This window comes from Geotrypetes seraphini, chromosome 12, assembly GCF_902459505.1.
Source record: "Geotrypetes seraphini chromosome 12, aGeoSer1.1, whole genome shotgun sequence".
Lineage (NCBI taxonomy): Eukaryota > Metazoa > Chordata > Amphibia > Gymnophiona > Dermophiidae > Geotrypetes > Geotrypetes seraphini.
This window is the reverse complement of record NC_047095.1, coordinates 22,717,763-22,740,440: the sequence shown is the minus strand read 5'-3', so window position 1 is coordinate 22,740,440 and position 22,678 is coordinate 22,717,763. Positions and strand designations below refer to the sequence as shown.

The following is a 22,678-nucleotide window of genomic DNA, read 5'->3' as shown; positions in this document are numbered from 1 at the left end:
ACCACCTCACCCACAACAACACGTTAAATGTTTATAAGATCTACAACTTACCTCTCTAGCTAATCATTGTAACTCTACTTTTTTAATTAACCTTTTGTAATCCGCCTTGAACCGCAAGGTAATGGCGGAATAGAAATCCCTAATGTAATGTAATGTAATATATGTGGATTTTACAAGAAACTGGATAAATTTTTACAGTCAGTTCATAATTCCTGGAAAACATGCTTAGAATAAAAGTGTTAACATAGCTTAAATATGTTGTTATCACTAATTGTGTGCATTTTCTTCAGATAAACAAATTTAAGCAGAGCTGTTTCATCATATTTGAAGACAGCTCCAAATCCTGGGTTCTCTGGAAGGATATACAAACAGGCAAGTTCAAATAATTTGGCTCTTAAATTTTTAAATTTGCAAATGCCAAATTCTCTTTGTTTCTTACTGATACATTATGCAGCGCAAAGGATATTTTTAAAAGGACTAATAAAATGTTTTATGAAAATACACACTTTTTCTCCTCTTTTTTAGCCTTTTGGTTTTCTCCCTTTCTTTTTCTTCCTATGGGATAATACTCTTCTTGTCAGAAGGGGTCAACCAAGTTTGTTGGGGACTCTTAGAGAGAGGAAAAATTAATGGTTACTGCAGATGGGCAGACTGGATGGACCATTTAGCCTTTTATCTGCCATCATGTTTCTATGTTTCAAAGGCCAGCCTCAGTTTGGAACCCCATTATCCAGTAATTCACGCAAATAGGCAGGTAAGTGGGCATTGTGTGTAGGCTAGGTTTCCCAACCATTTTTGTATACTTTCCCACCTGAGAGTGAGGAAATGAACACTCTGTTAAGGACCTGACTAATTTATTTTGACTTGATGCTTTTAATTCAAACTTTTCTGATATGCAGATCCTTGGGATATGTGCTTGGCCAGAAAATTTTATTTGTATTCCCACAAATTTTTCTTCTACATTTTCTATGGTAAAATTCTTATTGATTAGGCTCAAAGGAATTAACTCTTTTCATTTCTATTAATTTGTGCCTTGTTGAATATGAAAGCAATTTGAAGGTAATATTTAACTTTCCTGTTCAGGAATGTAATGTGTATATATATTAAGACTTATTCATGTGGTGGATGGCTATGACCATTGGTCTCCTGCAATCGTGGGACCCTGTAGTGCAACTGTGATTCAAAACGCAACACTGTGGCTCTGGTGGCAGAAAAAGATGTGGTCCAAGGTTCCACACTGCCACTGTCCTAACTATAAACCAGGATGGGAGGGAGAGTGAAGAGATCAGGTGAGGGAGGGAATTAGATCTCCTCTATCTTCAAGCAGCATGAATCCGTTGCAGAAGGGTGGAGTGGAAAGAGATATGCTGCATGAGGAAAGACTTTTAACTACTCACTGAATATGAAACAACTCTGTGCGGAAATACAGTGTCAAAAGTCTCAAATTGTTTTTCTTTATTTTCTGTAAGTACTTGAAGTTTTGTTTTCATGTTAAATGCATATATACCCATATTGCATTAAAAGTTGTATCTCAACCCCCCTTCTCTACCCATTGCGGTTCTTTGTAAATCTTGGGTCAAACATTTAGAATAAAATGGCTCTTTGCTTTAAAAAGGTTGCTGACCCCTGTCTTAGGATAAGCAGTATAAAATCTGTTTTACTCATTGGAATCTTGTGAGGTACTTGGGTTGAAAACTGTTGGAAACAGGATACTGAGGCTTGATGGACCTTCAGTCTGTCTCAGTATGGCAGCTCTTATGATGATCATTGTAAACTGGAAATCATATGGCACCATCACGAGACAGCCTTAGTCAAACAAATCCTCTGAAGTGTAGCAGTCTTGGATGACTGAAATTGCTGAGGAAGATCACTGTGGAGGTTAAGAGTACTTTAAAACTGAGATAAGCTAATGGCTATGATTTTTTCCTTCTTTTTGTACAGGGCTTCATTCTGCCAAAAAGAATAAGCAAAAACTTAATTTCACTGTTCAAAGTTGGTAAATACTTATCTTAAGTGAATTACGAGTACTATTGTTTCAACCAGGGCTTCTACCAAGTATTAAATCAAGGCATGTGAAACTTATTCAATTAAGATATTATCCCAGGACAAGCAGGCAGCATATTCTTGACTGATGGGTGACGGCACCGACGGAGCCCCGGTACGGACAATTTTAGAGTGATTGCACTCTAAGAACTTTAGAAAGTTCTAGCTAGGCCGCACCGCGCGTGCGCGAGTGCCTTCCCGCCCGACAGAGGCGCGCGGTCCCCAGTTTTCTTAATTCCGCGGAGCTAAGAAGACGCGTGTTTCCAACGACTGTTGGAAGTTTTTTTCTACTTATCACTTGCCTTCCCGCTCGCGCGTATTTTTTTCTTCATAATTTTTCTTTCGTTTTTATTTACCGTTTGTGTAAAAAAAAAAATCTTTTATTTTTCATTTTTTTTTTCTCGATCTGCCCCGGCGGGGCCTGTTGGCACCATCGAAGCCTCGGGCTTCGATTTTGCTACAGCAGTTTTTCCCTTCATGCCCCCGTCACCGGGTTTCAAAAAGTGTCAGCGGTGTGCACGCCCTATCTCCCTCTCCGACCCGCACAAGTGGTGCCTCCAGTGTCTGGGTCCGGACCATAGGGCTGAGACCTGCACCCGCTGTAGTTCTTTACAAAAAAGAACTTTAAAAAATCGTCAAATTCAGCAGCGGATCCTTTTCGGTACCGCTATGGAAGTTGCACCGGTATCGACGTCGACGACTTCCTCCAAATCGACTCCGACTGCCTCGGCACCGCAAGATACATCGCCGGTGTCGACTCCTGTAGGTAAGCCGGCTAAGAAGCCTTCCCCTACTGTTCTAGGCCCGCCAGTCGAGCATGCAGTGAGCCAAGTCCTGCAGACTGAGCGCCGGCCCCGTAAGCGCTCCGCTCCCATTGAAGTCACTGCCTCGTCATCGGCATCGACTTCACCCGAGCGTCGGGCGGCACCGAAGGTACCGAGCAAGAAAAAACCGGTACCGGTGCCATCGGGACCAACGTTGGATGAGTGCATTGCCTCTATCCTCCAGGTCCAACTTAAGGAGCAACTCCAACACTTGCTCCCGGCTCTGTTGACTCCGAACCTTCCAGTATCGGTACCGACTGAGCCTTCGGTGCCGTCTGTCGATCAGCCTTTTTTATTGACATCGACTGTTTCGGCACCGCACAAATCTTTATCCATGCCTGTTCTGTCAGCGGAACCGAAGCGGCGTGCTACTCCTACGGTTTCTGACCCGGTACCGTTCTCTGAACCCCGTACCGTACTACATTCCCCAGGTACCGTCTCCACCCGTTCAGGTAAATCGGTACGCAAGACTAAGCATACTGGAAACATCTACTCCACTTTCCCAGGGCCGTTTCCAATCGGTACGGGACCCTGACTTGTGGGACGACTCGGATGATCCCCTCGGTACCGAGGAAGATTACACATCTGATGAGGATGAACCATCGGTGCAGGATCCTGCTGCTAAGCCAGAGCACTCCTCCTTCACCAAATTTTTAAAGGAGATGTCAGACACCCTTTCTATTCCCTTAGAGTCTGACTCTAAAAAATCCAAAGCATTCCTGGATGCTTTGGATTTTGACCAACCTCCTAAAGAGTTTTTAAAGTTGCCCCTCCATGACATCTTGAGGGAAACTTTTTATAAGAATCTGGAAACTCCTTTGACGATTCCAGGAGCCCCAAGAAAACTGGAATCTCTGTATAAAGTGATTCCAATTCCAGGATTTGACAAACACCAACTTCCCCATGAATCTCTGCTGGTGGAGTCAACCCTGAAAAAATCTGCAGGAGCCAGTGTATACGCCTCTGTCCCTCCTGGCAGAGAAGGAAAGGCCATGGATAAATTTGGGAAACGCCTTTACCAAAATGCGATGCTGGCCAACCGTTCAGATAATTACGCATTCCACTTCTCTTTTTACCTGAAGCATCTCATTCAACAGGTGACCTCTTTTCAAAAGTATATTCCGGACCGTAAACTTCCTGCTTTTCAGCAGTGTACCTCTAGTCTTTTGCAACTCAGGAAGTTTATGGTCCGTTCAATTTATGATACTTTTGAACTGACATCACGGGCTACTGCTATGTCTGTGGCAATGAGAAGGTTGGCATGGCTGCGTGTCTCAGACCTGGATGTAAACCACCAGGACCGGCTTGCCAATGCGCCTTGCCTAGGGGATGAGCTGTTTGGGGAGTCCATGGATACCCCCACGCAAAAGCTCTCCGCCCATGAAACTAGGTAGGACACCTTGTTGAAAAACAAGAAGAAACCTCCTCCTCCTCGTCCATTCAGGCAACAATCTTCATATCAAAGGAGGTTTTCTGCTCGACCGGCTCAGCCTCATCCCCCTCAACCTCGCAGACAGCGTCAACAGCAGCAACAGGCCCGTCAGCAACAACAGCCTACTGTTAAGCCTGCTCCTCAACCTAAGCCGACACAGCCCTTTTGACTCTCTTCTCCAGGGCATTGCCAGTCTTCCTCCCTCTTGTCTTCTACCTCAGCCCATAGGAGGTCGACTACAGGTTTTTCTTTCTCGCTGGGAAGCAATCACCTCCGACCAGTGGGTACTTGCTATCATCGCCCACGGCTACTCCCTAAACTTTCAGACTCTTCCACCATTAAGTCTGCCAAAAGAGTCTGCTTCCAACAAGGCTCAGTCCCTCCTCCTCGCTCAGGAGGTTCAATCCCTCCTTCTTCTCAATGCCATCGAACCAGTTCCTCAAGACCAGAAAGGCCTGGGATTTTATTCCCGGTACTTTCTCGTACCCAAAAAGACCGGAGATCTCAGACCAATATTAGATCTCAGGGATCTCAACAAATGTCTGGTCAAAGAGAAGTTCAAGATGTTATCTCTTGCCACTCTATACCCTCTTCTCTCTCAGGAAGACTGGCTATGTTCCCTCGATCTCAAGGAGGCGTATACTCACATTCCAATTCATCTGACGTCCAGACAATATCTTCGCTTCCTTGTCAACCAACATCATTACCAATACAAGGTGTTACCCTTCGGCCTAGCCTCCTCCCCCAGGGTATTCACCAAATGTCTGATTGTGGTCGCAGCTTATCTCCGCTCCCACAACTTTCAAGTCTTCCCTTATCTGGATGACTGGCTCATCAAAGCTCATTCTCCTCGGGCCGTTCACATGGCCACCAATCAGACCATTCACTTCCTTCGACTGTTGGGGTTCGAAATCAATCTACCCAAGTCGCACCTCATTCCAACTCAGCGACTTCAGTTCATTGGAGCCATTCTGGATACTATTTGGATGAGGGCGTTTCTTCCTCCAAACCGCCTTCACACCATCCTTCATCTCTGTCAGCAGGTGTTCCAGCAAACTTCCATCTCTGCAAATCACATGATGGTGCTCTTAGGACACATGGCCTCCACAGTACATGTCACACCCTTCGCACGTCTCCACCTGCGTACCCCTCAATGGACCTTAGCGACCCAGTGGTCCCAAGCAACGGATCCTTGTTCACAACACATATCTGTGACCTCGTCTCTTCGACAGTCGCTTCTTTGGTGGTTGACATCCTCAAATCTATCCAGAGGTCTGCTGTTCCATCTACCTCCTCATCAACTGGTCATCACCACGGATTCCTCCCCCTATGCATGGGGAGCTCACTTGAACGAGTTCCAAACTCAGGGGTTTTGGACCACCCAGGAAAAGAAACACCACATCAATTTCCTGGAACTCAGAGCGATGTTTTACGCCCTCAAAGCTTTTCAACATCTTCTTTTTCCTCAGGTACTTCTCATTTGCACAGACAACCAAGTTGCAATGTACTACATCAACAAACAGGGAGGGACGGGATCCCGTCTCTTGTGTCAGGAAGCTCAAAGGATTTGGACCTGGGCGACTGCTCGTCACCTATTCCTGAAGGCAGTCTACATCCAAGGGGAACAGAATTGCTTAGCAGACAATCTCAGCAGAATTCTTCAACCTCACGAATGGACTCTCGACCCTTCGACTCTCCAGTCCATTTTCTCTCAATTCTCCAGACGGGATGGACACTTCGGCCAATCTGTTTTACAAAATTTGTTTTCCTAATGGCCAACTCCCTCCATCCCTCTTTTTGTTAGCTTGGAGGTCACCCATCAGTCAAGAATATGCTGCCTGCTTGTCCTGGGATAAAGCACAGTTACTTACCGTAACAGGTGTTATCCAGGGACAGCAGGCAGATATTCTTGCGTCCCTCCCACCTCCCCGGGTTGGCTTCTTAGCTGGCTTATCCTAACTGGGGACCGCGCGCCTCTGTCGGGCGGGAAGGCACTCGCGCACGCGCGGTGCGGCCTAGCTAGAACTTTCTAAAGTTCTTAGAGTGCAATCACTCTAAAATTGTCCGTACCGGGGCTCCGTCGGTGCCGTCACCCATCAGTCAAGAATATCTGCCTGCTGTCCCTGGATAACACCTGTTACGGTAAGTAACTGTGCTTTTTGGTTGTTTCTTAATTTTTGAATATACCTCTAATTGTTTTTTTTTTTTTTAATTTTTTTTTTTAAAATCTTTATTCATTTCAAATCTTAAATCAAGTACAATATTGACATTTATCAATTAAGCATTCAAATACACTTGAAATCCTATAATTGATCATCATAATATAAAATATTACCCCTCCCTTATTTATTTATGACAATGATTTGTTTCAATTATAATCAAAAATACCCACCCCCTCCCCCCTTAATGTCTTAAAATTTTATACAGGGAAGAATATTTTTAATCTTTACAATAATCTAATAATGGCCTCCACACATTTGTTATAATTTCCTTTTTGGACAGCTAGTGTCCTTTCTATTTTATATATATATGGCATACAGAGTTCCACCAAAAACAATAATTAAGTCTATTCCAATTCTTCCAATTGTAAGTGATCTGTTGAATGGCAACCCCAGTTAAAATTAGCAATAACTTGTTATTATTAGATGAGATTTGTTTCTTAGCCCTCATTTCTATACCAAATAAAACTGTGTCATATGATAATGCCACATGATTTTCTAATAGGGAATTAATTTGATTCCAGATTAATTTCCAAAATTCTAATATGTATGGACAATAGAATAACAAATGATCTAAAGTCCCTGCTTCAAGATGACAATGCCAGCATTTATCGGATTTAGAGCGATCTAATTTTTTTAAATGAACAGGGGTCCAGAAAGCTCTATGCAGCAAGAAAAACCACGTTTGTCTCATAGATGCAGACAAACATCTCATCCTCTAAGACCAAATACGTGGCCATTGAGATGCTGTAATTTTGTGCTTAATCTCAATGCTCCAAATGTCTCTAAGACCATTCCTTGTTTTTTTTTTTTTGTGTTTTTTTTTTTTCAATAATCCAGATATTAATTTGTACCACTGTGCAGCCTGGTGTTCCTGAAAGTCTGCTTGAAAGCATAGGAATTCTAAACTATATTGATTATTAAGACTTTTCCATTCAGGGAACCCCGCCTGAATGGCCTGCTTCAGTTGGAGCCATTTATAACTTTGTGATTTATTCAAGCCAAATTTTTGTTGCAACTGTGAAAAATCAAGCAGTTTACCATTAGACATTACATCATCAAGAGTACGAATTCCTGCTATTAACCATTGCTTCCAGACAAGCTTAAATCTGCTAATTTGAATCTTGGAGTTAAACCATATTGTTTGATTTGTAGAGTTATGAATTGGATTAGAAGTTAAATTATCTATCAATTTTAAAGTTTTCCAGGTGTCAATTAATAATTTATTTTCTTTGTATAGCCTAGGCATTTTAGTACTAATAATATGACATAGCCTTACAGGAGACATGAGTTGCCATTCCAGCCTTAACCAAACTGGTAATTTTTCCAAATTGTTACATGGAGAAAGGGTATAGTTTGCTGTGTAGATTAGTGAAGCAAACACCTATGTATTTTAAACTGTATTTTTAGGCAGCTGAATGTGAAAAATGTGCAAGGATATTAAGACTTTTACAAGGCATTACAAGTTATTTTTTTTGCAAGTTATTTATTTAAGCATTTATATATCACTTATAGTCTAAGTGGTTTACATTCAGGTACTCAAGCATTTTTCCCTATCTGTCCTGGCAGGCTCACACTCTAGCTAATGTACCTGGGGCAATGTGGGATTAAGTGACTTGCCCAGGGTCACAAGGAGCAGTGTGGCAATGTATTCAAATATGCCAAACTGCAGAATTATCCTTGGACAAGCAGGCAGCATATTTTCACATGTGGGTAACGTCATCCACAGAACCCGGTACAGACAGTGGTAAAAGTGGATTGCCACTTTAAGTTTTTAGAAATTTCGCAACTGCCCGTACCATACATGCTTGAGTGCCTTCCTGATCAACACTGGCTCATTGTACCTCAGTTTATCGTAGAGCAAAGAAGTGCTATTTTTTGGGGACTCCGTCCAAAGCGTGTTGCCTTCCGTTCAATGTTTTTTCCTAATTTTGGCCTTTGGCTTTCATTATTGCTTTTTTCTTCTTAACTGTGTACTTTTTTGGTCTGTAAAAAAAATAAAAAAATTATATTTTCCTTTTTTCTTTTGTACCTCAGTTGGGCCTTTTGGCCCTCTTTTTCCTACCTTGGCGGTCTTCTTTCTCATTTTCATCATTGAGCTTTTTTACCTCATCGATGTGATTTTTCCATCCATGTCTAAACCTTTGAGCAGTTTCAAAAAAGTGCTGTCTGTGCCAGCTCCCTATTTCAGTCACTGATCTGCACAATTTGTGCTTACAGTGTTTGGGGCCTCAGCATCAAGTAGACACTTGTACTCATTGTTCTATATTACAGAAACACTCATTGAAGCTCGATGTATCCATCAGGCAAACCTGCTGAGAAGCCATTCTCTTCCCAGCAAGCGTCGCAGGCCTCTGCAGCATCGAGTCCCTTGATGCAGGCCAAGTGTTAAAGCCATTGATCTCCTTCAGTGAAAGCTGTGTTTCCTACGGGGCGTGAATCCTCTTCGAGGTCTCCCACCTCTCGACACCCTGCAGCACCAATGGTACCGGCTGTTGAGCCAAGGGTACCGGTGCAAGTCTTCAGAGAACAACTCAACAAGTTTTTCCAGAGGTAGCTCGGTGACCTTTTTAAGTTGCACTCGAAACCAGTGCTTACATCGACTCCCTTGGTGCTGGCCCAGCCCAAGCTTAGCACTCTGAGGCCACATGGTACCGATTCCAGGTCAGCATCAAGGCAGTGCTGCTCGACATCATATCAGCACATCACACGATGCTCTGCATCAAAGCATCAACGTTCTGTATTGCAGCATCAATGTATATCAGCATCACATGCTTTCATATCCAAATGATTATTGCGTCGCTCGTCATCAGATTGGTACCAATGTTGTCCAAAAAGCTCTTCCTAATGTTCTCATGCTCATTGGTCTCTAGGAGAACTTTGTCCTACAGAGAATCACCTGGGATACAAGAAGTTGATTCTGACTTGTCCCATCACCATACTGAGTATGAGCCTACATTATCTGTTCCGGATTCTTATGGTATCCCTTCAGATCCATCTCCTCCTCCTAGATGATCTCCTCCTGAGGACTTTCATTTACCAAATATATCAGACAGTTGGGGAAAGATCTAACTGTCAAATTGGAGGCAGACACTGAGCCTAGAGCAGAACTCCTTGATGCTTTGGATTACGATGAGTATTTTAAAAAGCTGCTTAAGTTAACTCTACACAATCTCCTCAAAGAGGCGCTCTTTAAAAACTGGGAGAGAACATCCAAGATGGCTAAAGGTCCATTAAGCTGAGCTACACGCTGTGTGAGCTCGCTTAAATATCGCAAAACCCTTTGGGGAAGTTTTTTTCTACCTGCATTATGCCGAAGAGGAGAGGCAGGAGTGCCGCTGGAGCCTTGCGTGTACCCTCTTTCGGCAATATCGAAGAGCTCCTGTGCCATATGCAGGATATCCCAGCAGCGGCAGTATCCCCATTGGAGATGCCTCGGAGGAGCGAGACTGAGGTGATTTGGAGACAACATTAAGCCCCGACGCAAGGGCACCTCTCCCACCTCCTCAGATCACTAGCGCCCCACGACTGGAGGATGGATCACACCTCTCCTCGGAGGCCAGGAAGAGCATGGAGGGGAGCAAAGAGACGGACTCCCTGTATCCTAAGGAGAGCCCGGGAGAAGCTGAGGATTCAACAACTTCGGTGGGAAACCGAATTCAGGAGAGGGACAGCCAGGAATCGCTTTCAGCTGGTGAGATCATTCAAGCTAATAAAGTTTCTTATACTATAGAAAAGCCCAAGGAGGTAACTCTAGACTCTATCTGGGATCTCGTGGCTGATCTGGCTACATCTATAAAACCTCAGCTGGCACAGCTAGAAGGTAAACTAAAAACCCAAGAAACTGACATTAAGAACTTGAGGGTTGAAATGGATGATTCAAAGAACTCCATAGTGAATATTCAACAAGAATTAAAGGTTTCTAAACAACTTAGTGAAACATTAGTAAAAGACAATTCAAATCTACGTAGAAAACTGGAGTCCTTAGAAAACTTTTCGCGTAATAATAACTTGCGATTGATTAACTTTCCTAGGATAGCGGCTGTGACTCCTAGGGATATGTTAAAACATTACATGACGGAGATTCTGGGAGTTCAGAGGATATGTTGCCACCATTTACCCATGTATATTATTTGCCATTAAAAAGTAATGAACAGCAACCACAATTGCAGGAAGATAATCAACCGCTCAATGTATCAGCAATGCTGGAACTTTCTGATTGAGAGACTGCATTGGTGGCAACATTACTTATTACAGTAGCCCTTGCACCAGATAAAAACTGGTTGCTTCAGCTCTTCTTTAAGAATAAGCAGAAAGACTTTCTTGGTTACAAAATATTAATGTTTCCAGATTTGGCATGGAACACACAAAAAAGGAGACACAAATTTCTTATGTTAAAAAGCCAGGGGTTATCTCTCTTGGAGGGACATTTTTTCTTCGTCATCCATTTAAATGTACAATATATTATCGTATAAAAATATGTTTTCTTTGAACCTTTCTAACTGACAGCCTTCCTGATGGGAGCTCGAATGGATGAAGGGAAACTTTGAGTGCAGTTTGAATATTAAGGTATATACTCTCTCAGCCAAAGGACCTTATTTTCTTTATAATGTCTTATATTATATTATCTTAACTCGCTATATCTAATCTTGGATCTAATTTGAGGACTTGAGTTGAAGTCAAGCTACATGTTTTATTTTCTTTAGATGATTTGTATTTGAATAGAAGAGCGCTAATTGTTTGCTTTCTTCAACTTTCTGTACAAATGGATACTTGAAATGTAAATTTGAAATCCGATTAAAAAAAACCAACCCAAAAAACTGGGGGAATTCTCTTTCTGTCACTATAGCTCCTAGAAAGATTGACTCACTTTATAGAATACAGTCTTGCCCTGGCTTTGATAAACCGCAACTACCACACCAATCATTGCTTGTTGAATTGACTCAACTATGCTATAGTTGATTATATAATGCATTTCATTCAAACAGGATCTCAATATTATAACATTTCAGAAACACACAGCAATATTTAAAAGTGTAAAGGCTTGTTATCAGTTTTGATATCTGATTTGTGTAACCAATAATATATAGGAGCCACTGTTGTTTTGTCAATCAAATAATGTATTGTTTTTGTCTTTGTTAATGTATCACCAAAGGCTAACAGTGAATATTTTAATAAACTCACTTGTAGTTATTATTCTCAAATGTATGGACCTTCAGAACGCAACCGGGTACACAACTATGGGTTGCTTTACTCTTCGTCGGTCCAGCCTTTGATTTCTGTAACAGAGGAGAGTTCAGAAGTACAGTATTAACATTTTCAAATTATAGTTGAGTAAACTGTGGCAGGAGAAAAAAAAATGTTAAGGTCATTGTTAATGCTGAAACTGAAGTTTATTCTTAAGGCCACATGCCTATTTGGGCCTTACTGTTAAAATGCAATTCATTTTGTGTGATTTCAAAAGAGCATAATATTCATACTGGCTCAGACCAATAGTTAATCTAGTCCAGTAATTCTGTTTCCAGCAGTGGCCAATGCAGGTCACAAGTACCTAGCAGAAAACCAAATAGTAGCAACATTCCATGTTACCAACCCAAAGCTAGCAGTGGCTTCCCTCAAGTAAGTCTCAATAGCAGACTATGGACTTTTCCTCCAGGAATTTCTCCAAATCTTTTTTTAACCCAACTATGCTAACTGCTGTTTATCCTCTGGCAATGAGTTCCAGAGCTTAACTATTTGTTGAGTGAAAAAATATTTACTACTATTTATTTTAAAAGTATTTCAATTGTAGTTGATTACCCCATGAAGTTTTTCTGTATATTTGTTTTACAGGGGCCACTGAAAGTGGGGAAATGGTCTGTACAATATGTGAGGAAGAGTATTCAGAAGCACCAAATGAAATGGTTATTTGTGATAAGTGTGGCCAAGGTATAGTGACCTATAACTAGCAGTTTTCAGGTATTTTTCTTTTACGTAATCCAAGGAGATATATTTGTACCACTTATATAGATACAACATAAAACTAATGTGTAGACAATTTAAAAAAAATGCACATTTCTCAAACCAGCAGAATGGAAAGATTGAGGTATCCTAATGAAAGTACTGTATATACTTGAATATAAACCGGGATTTTTGGGCCTAAAAATGGGGGTCTTGGTTTATATTCGGGTCATCCCCCAGTGACCACCCGAAACCCTTCCTGCAGGCCTGCCTTAGGGATCCCTCCCATCTCCTGCTCCGGCTGACACTAATAATTACCACCTCCCTCCTTCACGTACCTGTTCTCTGGTGGTCCAGCGTGTATCCCATGCTGAAATCCTTTGTAAAGGTAGTAGCCAGCGGTGCACCTAGATTGACACGCAGGAGCGAGCTTTTCGTGCTGCTGGCCGGCCCTGCACTGCTCCTTGATAGGCTGCCGCAAGTTCTCGTGGGATTCACGGTTCTCATGGAAGCCTATCAAGGAGCGGTGCAGGGCCGGCCGGCAGCACAAAAAGCTCGCTCCTGCGTGCTGTCCCAGGTGCGCCGCTGGCTACTACCTTTGCAAAGGATTTCAGCACGGGATACATGCTGAACCACCAGGGAACAGGTATGCGAAGAAGGGAAGGAGGGAGGGTGGTAATTATTAGTGTCGGCCAGTGCAGGAGACGGGAGGGATCCCTCCTGTCCCGGCCTACCACTAGGTGGTTTAAGTTAAGGGGAAGGGTTAATCATCTGTCTGGGTTAGAGGGCAAAGGGGTGTATGGGACAATCGTGCCATTGTGACATCATTGATGAGGTTGGCTCTTTTTAGGGAAGGAAGGTGGGACAGTGTTCAGAGCCTGGCAGGGAGGGGGGCTTGGTTCACAGCCTGGTAGAGAATGGGACTGAGTGCAGGGCAGGGTACAGAACTTGGCAGGGAGGGGGGCTGAGTGCAGAACCTGGCAGGGTAGGAGACTTGAATATTAAACCGCCCGACTTATATTCAAGTCAACCATTTTTTTTTCTCCTCCTTTTGGTGGGAAAATGGGGGTCTCGACTTATATTCGGATAGACTTATATTCAAGTATATACAGTAATTGTATTTCTGTTTGTCTGTAACTAAAAACTAGAACTTACCACAATCATTTTCAAAATAGTGTTGGTGGAAGTTTTTTGTACCATTTACCATATCTTGGACTGTTAATAAATAGGCTAGTAACAGAGTTAGAATTTTTCATTTGATTCTATAACTTTTAATTCTGTAGATAATCTACCTTGTAGAAGAAAATTTGGACGTGCTGACACTAGCTGGTTTAAGCTTTTGTTTTTTGCCTTATTCCCTTGGAACTCCCTCCATATCTACAACCTTTGCTGGCATGGGGGCTAGAATACAACACTTTCTTTGAGGTTTACCCTCAGTTGCCACAGTAGCAGCAACTGTCATTCTTTTTACCCTAGTTTCTCCGTGGCTGTTAGGCCCTACTGGCCTTGAAGAACACCAAACAAAAGCCCTGATCACCTGCATTGCAATGCTATAGCTTTATCCCCAGGGTCAGAAGGGGATAGAAGGGTATAGATAGAGGGTTACTATACAGGTCCTGGACCTGATGGGCCGCCGCGTGAGCGGACTGCTGGGCATGATGGACCTCAGCAGCTAACCCAGCAGAGGCACTGCTTATGTTCTTATGTCAATCTCTTTTAAATTGTATCACTGTTCATTTACAGTTTTAATTTTGTAACTAAAAAAGCAGAAGTACATGGAAATATGACATGAGTATAAGAAAGACAGAAGAATTTTGAAGGATTGATTTAAAAAATAATTTTTAATCAACTGAACCAAATGGAAAAGTAAAACTCTTCTTCATAGCTAGACTGTAAGCCATCACATAAGCACTGTTAATTCAGACTAGTGCTGCCCGATTCAGACATTTTTTTTCAATTCGATTCACTTTCAATAACACAGCTTTTTAAACATTTTATTTAACCAAGGCAATATCACGTCAAAGATAGGAACATCCAATCTATAACATAGCTTTAAATTTAGCTAGAAACATGGATTAAATGAATTACATTTTCCAGTTCTTATCTAAAAAGTATATATCAAGATTTAACTTTCAAATCTCTGGACATATGTTTTGCATTCTAATGTCTTAGTTTCTTCCTCCCATCCCTTCACCACTATGTCCAGCATTTCTCCCTCTTGCATCCTTTTCCACCCTTCCCTCTCCACCATAAAATCCATTATTTCTCCTTCCCCTCTCTCTACCACTGTCATGTCCAACAATTCTCCCTCTTTCTTTCCCTCTCGTTCCATGCACCTATGTCCAATCATTCTCCCTTTCTCTTCACTCCCCCACTGGCAGCATCTCTCTTACATTACATTACATTAGAGATTTCTATTCCATTGCCTTGCGGTTCAAGGTGGATTAAAAAAGAATTACCCTCCCTTCCCACCACCCCACTAATGCATCATCTCTCTCTACCTTCTCAATCCCCAGCTTGTTCAGCATCTGGCCTACCCAACCCTCCAGCCTATTCATCTGTCCTTCCCTGCCTTACTAGCCCCCTCTAGCCCATGCAGTATTTTTCCTTCCCAGCCCCCTCCCAGTCCATGCAGCATATATTCTTCCTTCAATTCCCAGTCCCCAACCTCAACAGTATCCTGTGGCATGACCTCTCTCTCCAGCTCCATCTACCACCTCCCCAGCCACTGTAATTTTAAATCTTCGAGTAGCGAAGTGAGCCTGTTGCCATCAGCCTGCCCCAGAAGCCTTCATTCTGCAGCAACTTCCTGTTCTTGTGTAGGTGGAACGCTGCAGAATGAAGACTTCCAGGCAGGCCAATGGCAGCAGGCTTACTTCTTTGCTTCTGCCGGCTGTTCAAAGATTTAAAATTACAGCAGCTGGAAGGAGATAGGTGGGGGAGTAGGGACAGCCTTAACTGATTTGGAAACAGGAAGTTATATTAGAAGGAAAGACTCTGGCAGAGGGAAACCCAAAACGGGCCTGTGCAGAATAGATCAGTGGCAAGGGAACTAAGAAAGAACTTCAGTGCCACTGCTGATGAATTAGTGAGTCCTTTTTTTTTTTTTAATGAATCAATTCAAATTGATTCACCAGAAGTGAATTGGTGAATCGATTCGAATCGGGAATTGGGTAGCTTTAATTCAGACTGTTGTCATTGTGAAAAGGATTGTGTCTACTTTTTATGAACAGAAATAGTACATGCAAAATTATTTGGATTTGGTATTCTTACAGTTGCTAATTCCATGAATGATTGATGAATGTCTACATTTTGCTGATTTTAAACAATTTTAGAATTAAACAATCAAAATTAGTCAAGCATATAGAAAAGAGGAATTAAGATATTTTCATTAAAACAAAACAATCTTCTTTTTTATTTTTTATTTTATTTTAGGTTATCATCAGTTGTGTCATACCCCAAATATTGATTCCAGTGTCATTGATTCAGATGAAAAATGGCTGTGTCGGCAGTGTGTGTTTGCAACAACCACAAAGGTTCAGTATTTTGGAGATGCGAGAATATTATTGATTTATTGATTTAATTATTTTATGTATTATTTAGTGCCTTTATCCAGTGTGTCTGGTAAAACATAGAAGTCATCATCATAAACAATGAGAACAAAGGTGATAAACTATTTACTTGAAGACATAATTAGATTTTTTTTAATTTTAAGTTTTGTAACTGTCCAAAATCAGATTACAAATAGAGAACATTCACTGAAACCTCCAAGTTTTCCTTTAACTCTTAATCCAGTCTTCCATTCCTTTTCCCTCCTTATGCTTTTATTTGTCAAATTTAATCCCAGATCTGCTCTTGATGCATCTTTTGAAAAGTCCTCACCAATGTTCCCTCTAAGCTGCGCAGCTGCACAGCCATGCACCTTCTTTCATTGTGCAGCATACCATCTTCTGATTGCTGTTCACTTGGGAGAGATCTGCACATCCACCAATCTGGGAGACAGAGCTGGAGATTGATGGCCAATCAGGAGCACCTCTAAGGAAGTGATCCTCATTGGCTATCAAGCTCCAGCTCTATCTCCCAGATTAGTAGATATAAGAGCTGTCCCAGTAGTGAGCCTTGGCTGAGACCTCCCCCCTCAAGAATCCTGTTGGCTCAAGCCTGCCACCACTCACTGTGGCTGTACAGAAGATATAGCGCGGGAGAGACTTGGTGAGATAAATATACAGCTCCGGAGCCAGTAAACTGCCTCAGTACAGCAGTGCTTAAATGGGTGCGGTGCTCAGTCGACTCCTCTGAGGGTCAGTGTCAAATTTATTCGGCAGCACAACATTCACAACTTGCTGCTCTTATTGGCTTTGGGTTTTCCTCTCTGCCTGGTCCCTCCTTCAAGGAAATAGGAATTCTGTTACATTCCTCCTGGATTCAGAACGCTAGGTGTTTAAGCCCTTCCTGCAATCCGGGAGTTGCAGAAAGCCAAATACTTTTCTGAGCACATGCTTCTCCCACCTTAGAGAGTTAAGGTGGGAGAAGCATGTTTCAATTAAGAGCATAAGAATAGCCTTACTGGGTCAGACCAATGGTCCATCAAGCCCAGTAGCCCGTTCTCACAGTGGCCAATCCAGGTCTCTAGTACCTGACCAAAACCCAAGGAATAGCAACACATTCCATGCTTCCGATCCAGGGCAAGCAGTGACTTCCCCAATGTCTTTCTCAATAACAGACTATGGACTTTTCCTCCAGGAAATTGTCCAAACCTTTCTTAAAACCAGCTATGCTATTAGCTCTTACCACAACCTCTGGCAATGCATTCCAGAGTCTAACTATTCTCTGAGTGAAAAAAATTTCCTCCAATTGGTTTTAAAAGTATTTACCTGTAACTTCGAGTTTCCCCTAGTCTTTGTAATTTTTGATAGAGTGAAAAATCGATCCACTGGTACCCATTCTACTCTACTCAGGATTTTGTAGACTTCAATCATATCTCCCCTCAGCCGTCTCTTCCAAGCTGAAGAGCCCTAACCTTTTTAGTCTTTCCTCATACGAGAGGAGTTCCATTCCCTTTATCACCTTGTTTGCTCTTTTTTGAACCTTTACTAGTGCCTCTATATCTTTCTTGAGATAAGGAGACCAGAATTGAATGCAATACTCCAGATGAGGTCGCACCATGGAGCGATACAAGGACATTCTTAGTCTTGTTAATGATCCCTTTTTTAATCATTCCTAGCATCCTGTTTGCTTTTTTGGCTGCCACCACACATTGGGCGGAAGGTTTCATCGTATTGTCTACAATGACACCCAGATCCTTTTCTTGGGCGCTAACCCCCAAGGTGGACCGGTAATTCTTCCCAATGTGCATCACTTTGTATTTCTCCACATTAAATTTCATCTATCATTTGGACGCCCAGTCTTCCAATTTCCTAAGGTCTGCCTGCAATTTTTCACAATCCGCATGCATTTTAACAGCTTTGAACAGTTTAGTGTCATCTGTAAATTTAATCACCTCACTTGTTCTAATTTCCAGATCACTTATAAATAAGTTAAATAGCACCGGTCCCAGTACAGACCCCTGTGGCACTCCACTATTTACGGTACTCTCCTCCATTGAGAAAAATAACCATTTAATCCTACCCTCTGTTTTCTATCCGATAACCAATTCCTAATCCACAACTGAACTTTGCCACCTATCCCATGACTCTTTAATTTTCTCAAAAGCTTTCTGAAAATCTAGATACACTACATCAATTAGCTCACCTTTATCCACATGTTTATTCACACTTTCAAAGAAGTCAAGTAAATTGGTAAGGCAAGATCTCCCTCGGCTGAACTCATGCTGACTACATCTCATTAAATCATGTTTTGTGTATGTGTTCCACAATTTTATTTTTTATAATTGTTTCCACCATTTTGCCCAGCACTGAAGTCAGGTTTACCAGTCTAATTTCCCGGATCGCCCCTGGAACTCTTTAAAAAAATCGGCATAACATTGGTCACCCTCCAATCTTCAGGTACCACAGATGATTTTAGCAACAGGTTACAGATTACTAATAGCAAGTCAGCAATTTCATGTTTGAGTTCTTTTAGTGCCCTGGCATGTATGCAATCCAGTCCAGGTGATTTATCACTTTTTAACTTGTCGATTTGGCTTAGTGCATCTTCCAGATTCAGCGAGATTTCTTTCATTTCCTCCTCATCATCACCCTTGAAAACCATTTCCGGTTCAGGTAGATCTCTTACAATTTTTTCTTTTGCTCTTTGATCATCCAACGATCCCACGGATTCCCTCAATATTGAGATGAATACATGAAAAAAAAACCTCCCTTAACCCATCCAATAATCTGGCATACAATCTGGCTGCGCAAGAACAAATATGAAAGGGCAAGTCCTCTCCTCAAAGTCAGCCTCCTCATGGCAGGCTGGTGACTGGAACCTGTCTTAAAACTGCTGAACTATTGGAAACCATTGGGCATAGGGAATGTTTCATTTTCATTTTTGCTGTTGCTGATTGGTTTGTGCTGATTCTTGTTACTTGACTGTTGACTAGTTTAGTTTTTAGTTTTATCTTGATGTATATTATTTTGAGTGACTGATCTGGTAAAGGTATATAGAAAAAAAGTAGTGCATTAATGTAGTCTTTTAATATGTAGTAATTATTTTTATTTTAGCGGGGTGGTGCACTTAAGAAAGGACCAAATGCTAAAGCACTGCAAGTTATGAAGCAGACTTTACCCTATAATGTGGCAGACCTTGAGTGGGATGCAGGTCACAAAACAAATATTCAACAATGTTATTGCTACTGTGGAGGACCTGGAGAGTAAGTAAACTCACTACATGCTTTGTTTTGTTTTATGCTAAACCTGAAGTGACTAATGGTTGCCACTGGTGTTAAAGCAGAATCTAAATTTTCAAGGAGTAGAAGGTCAAAGAATTATTTCTCTCTGTTTTAAGGAATAAAAATGCCACCAAATAAGAAATAGGAAAGTAGTAGGAGACATAGCTGGGTTCTGGCAAAAAGTCACACAGTTCATTTATTGTACGCAGCTTTTCAGAGGATAAGCTTAGGGATCAAAATAATAAACAACACGCTAACATCAAAAAATAAAAATATTTTAATTAATATACTTAATTTTTATATAAAAGAAGGTAGTGCTCAGAGACATGGAGGAAAAAGGGGAACGAATTCCCCAAAAAACCTCACCACCCAATCATTGCAGTACTTTCCAGTTAACAACAGATGGTACTTTTCAGTGCACTGTAATGAAATAAAGTTGAAAAACTTATCTTTAGTTATAATTCTTTGGCCTTGATGTGCCACATTTCAAATCTTCATCAGGAAGCCAATAAGACACAAGTCTTACATACAGGGTGTCAGTCTCTGAAACACAAACCAAAATATTTTTTTACGTTAATGAACAATTGTCAAACATTCCATATATACACTCAAACGCAAAATATAGCAGAATTAATTGAAGCAGATCCGAAGGGTACCTCAAAAGCTTTACAGAATAGGCTTTAAAGAAAAAAATTTGCAAACAGTGATGAACAATTGAGTTGGTGGGTTTGAATGCAAATGATTTGCTTCTCTGTGCAAATCATTTGCATGCAAACTTGATAGTGAATCAATCGCTGTTTGAAAATCAGCCAGAGAATCAGCCAACAGCAATTGAGATGTTATCTTTACTGAATCTAGCCCTATGTGGGGTTAGGGTTTACACATACTGTATATACTTGAATATAAGTTGATCCGATTGTAAGTCGAGACCCCCCTTTCCCCCCAAAAAAGATGGAAAAATGGTTGACTCGAATACAAGTCGGACGGCTTAATATTCAAGAGTCCTGCCCTGTCAGGCTCTGTGCCCAGCACCCTTCCATCCTCCCCTCCCCTGTCAGGCTCTGCGCCCAGCACCCTTCCTTCCTTCCCTCCCTTGTCAGGCTCTGCGCCCAGCACCCTTCCTTCCTCCCCCCCTCCCTTGTCAGGCTCTGCGCCCAGCACCCTTCCTTCCTCCCCTCCCTTGTCAGGCTCTGTGCCCAGCACCCTTCCTTCCTCCCCTCCCCTGTCAGGCTCTGCAACCAGCACCCTTCCTTCCTTCCCTCCCCTGTCAGGCTCTGCTCCCAGCACCCTTCCTTCCTCCCCTCTCCTGTCAGGCACTGCACCCAGCACTCTTCCTTCCTCCCCTCCCCTGTCAGGCACTGCACCCAACACCCTTCCTTCCTCCCCTCCCCTGTCAAGCTCTGCATCCAGCACCCTTCCATCCTCCCCGGCTCTGCACCCTTCCTTCCTTCCCCTGTCAGACTCTGCACTTTCCCTCCCAGACTCTGCCCTCTGTCCCGCCCTCCCTGCCCTATCTTCATACCTCTGCCGATCTGATGGAGGTGCAGTGGGCAGGAGCAAGCTTTCCAAACTCCTGTCCCGCTGCTAACCGGCTGCGTGATCCAACTTCACTATCTGAGCTGCACAAGCAGCAGCGTGATTTGCGCTGCTTCTCAGCGCTGAGCAGCTTCCTTACTAGCTCCCGAGAATTCGCAGGAGCCAGTAAGGAAGCCGCTCAGCACCGAGAAGCAGCGCCAAATTGTGCTGCTGCTCGTGCAGTTCAGATGGCGAAGTTGGATTGCGCAGCTGGTTAGCAGCGGGGCAGGAGTTTGGAAAGCTTGCTCCTGCCCGCTGCACCTCCACCAGCGATCGGCAGACGACCTGCTGCACCTCCACCAGATCGGCAGAGGTATGAAGATAGGGCAAGAAGGAGGAGGGGGCAAAGCCTGGTTACGGCGGCCTTAAAAACTTCTGGGAGGGGGCATTGACCCGAATATAAACCGGGACTTGGTCCAAAAATCCCGGTTTATATTTGAGTATATATGATACTTTTTTGTGTGTGTGTATATTATCTTCAGCAAAACTCCTAGCACAAAGGTTTAACTTGTGTGCCTAGTTTTGCTTACATAATTTTCAAAATAAACTTATCCACATAAGTTAGCTTTGAAAATAAATGTGTTAAGTACAAATTTATGCAAAATTTACCACCTTCTCACTTAGTGAGAAGGAAGCACTAGTTGATTATTTTCTGTCTAATTTTAGGAGAAAAATAAAAAGCCAACTAATTGTCTTGTATTATTATGCTTGTCCTATTATGGTATCGCTGGGCAGGCACTATCAGAATTGGCCTAAATTTACTGAGATGAGACAGTCAAGATAATCCAAATGAATCTGGAGCCTTCATTCTTACTATGAAAGAGAAAAATATATCTGATATATTTTTAACACTGCTTTTTTTTTCTGATGAAGTTGGTATTTAAAGATGCTGCAGTGCTTCAAGTGCAAGCAGTGGTTTCATGAAGCTTGTGTGCAGTGCCTACAGAAACCAATGCTTTATGGAGACAGGTGGGACCTTTTGAACACCTATGTTTTAAAACTCCTAGAGTAAGCATTGCATGTGGATCTGACCTCCCTACCCCCAATCCCTTCTACAACATGTCTCTAACTGAAATGAAATACTAAGGCTTTTACTTGACTTGCCCTTTTAAACTGTTTTTGATATCTGCTGTCTCAACCTTTCTTAGATGGTCTGGATGGATGGGCATGTGATCCTGTCTATCTCAGTGCTTGAAGGATGCCTTGCCTCCTCCAAGGTGTGCTCTTAGTGCTGTTGAAAGGCTAATAGAAGCTTCCATTGTAACAATAGATGTGTTCTCTGTCATCTTAAACCTGAATTTCCCACTTCAGTGGCACATATTCCCGTCTTCTCAAATAAGTTATTTAAACCTGAATCCCGTGTACAGCAGCACAAAGCTTTACAGCCTGAGCTCCAAGGTCAGCACAACGTTTGTTTCTGAAGTGATCTTTCGTGTCTTTTCTCTTAGAATAAATTTATTGTACATTAAGGTTCTCACAAATGTGATACAGTTTATCACAGGCCACCTATCGTGCTGCAGGTATGCACATAAGTTATACCAACTCTAAAAGGAAAAATATGGACATACTTTCTCTTTGGACAGGCAGGATGTAATCGGACACGCAAGTGAGCGATGTCTTGATGATACTGGGACAGAATGGCTGTCCTAGAGAACTCTAGGGTCGGACTAGCCACCTCATGCACAAGTCTCCTCGTTTTGTTTTTTGTCTGCTCTGCCAAACTAATATTGACACAAAGCCCTTCCAAGATTTTCATTGAGAAATCCTGTCTTCTCTTTTTTTGACCTTCATTTTCTTTGTTTATATTATCCTTCTC

General features: G+C 42.2%; 1 protein-coding gene across 4 annotated transcripts in view; it reads left to right on the top strand.

Annotated features, from left to right (window-relative positions):
• Positions 1 to 22,678, top strand: part of MTF2 (metal response element binding transcription factor 2) — a 126,069-nt gene that overhangs the window by 47,208 nt on the left and 56,183 nt on the right. For 3 of the 4 annotated variants that reach the window (XM_033916832.1, XM_033916833.1, XM_033916834.1), the window contains 4 exons: positions 12,351 to 12,446; positions 15,894 to 15,994; positions 19,121 to 19,269; positions 21,736 to 21,831. In XM_033916832.1, coding sequence (XP_033772723.1) covers positions 12,351 to 12,446; positions 15,894 to 15,994; positions 19,121 to 19,269; positions 21,736 to 21,831 — 442 coding nt within the window. Of the gene's footprint in view, positions 1 to 290; positions 373 to 12,350; positions 12,447 to 15,893; positions 15,995 to 19,120; positions 19,270 to 21,735; positions 21,832 to 22,678 lie in introns of all 4 variants that reach the window. The other variant, XM_033916831.1, reaches the window with a different exon arrangement.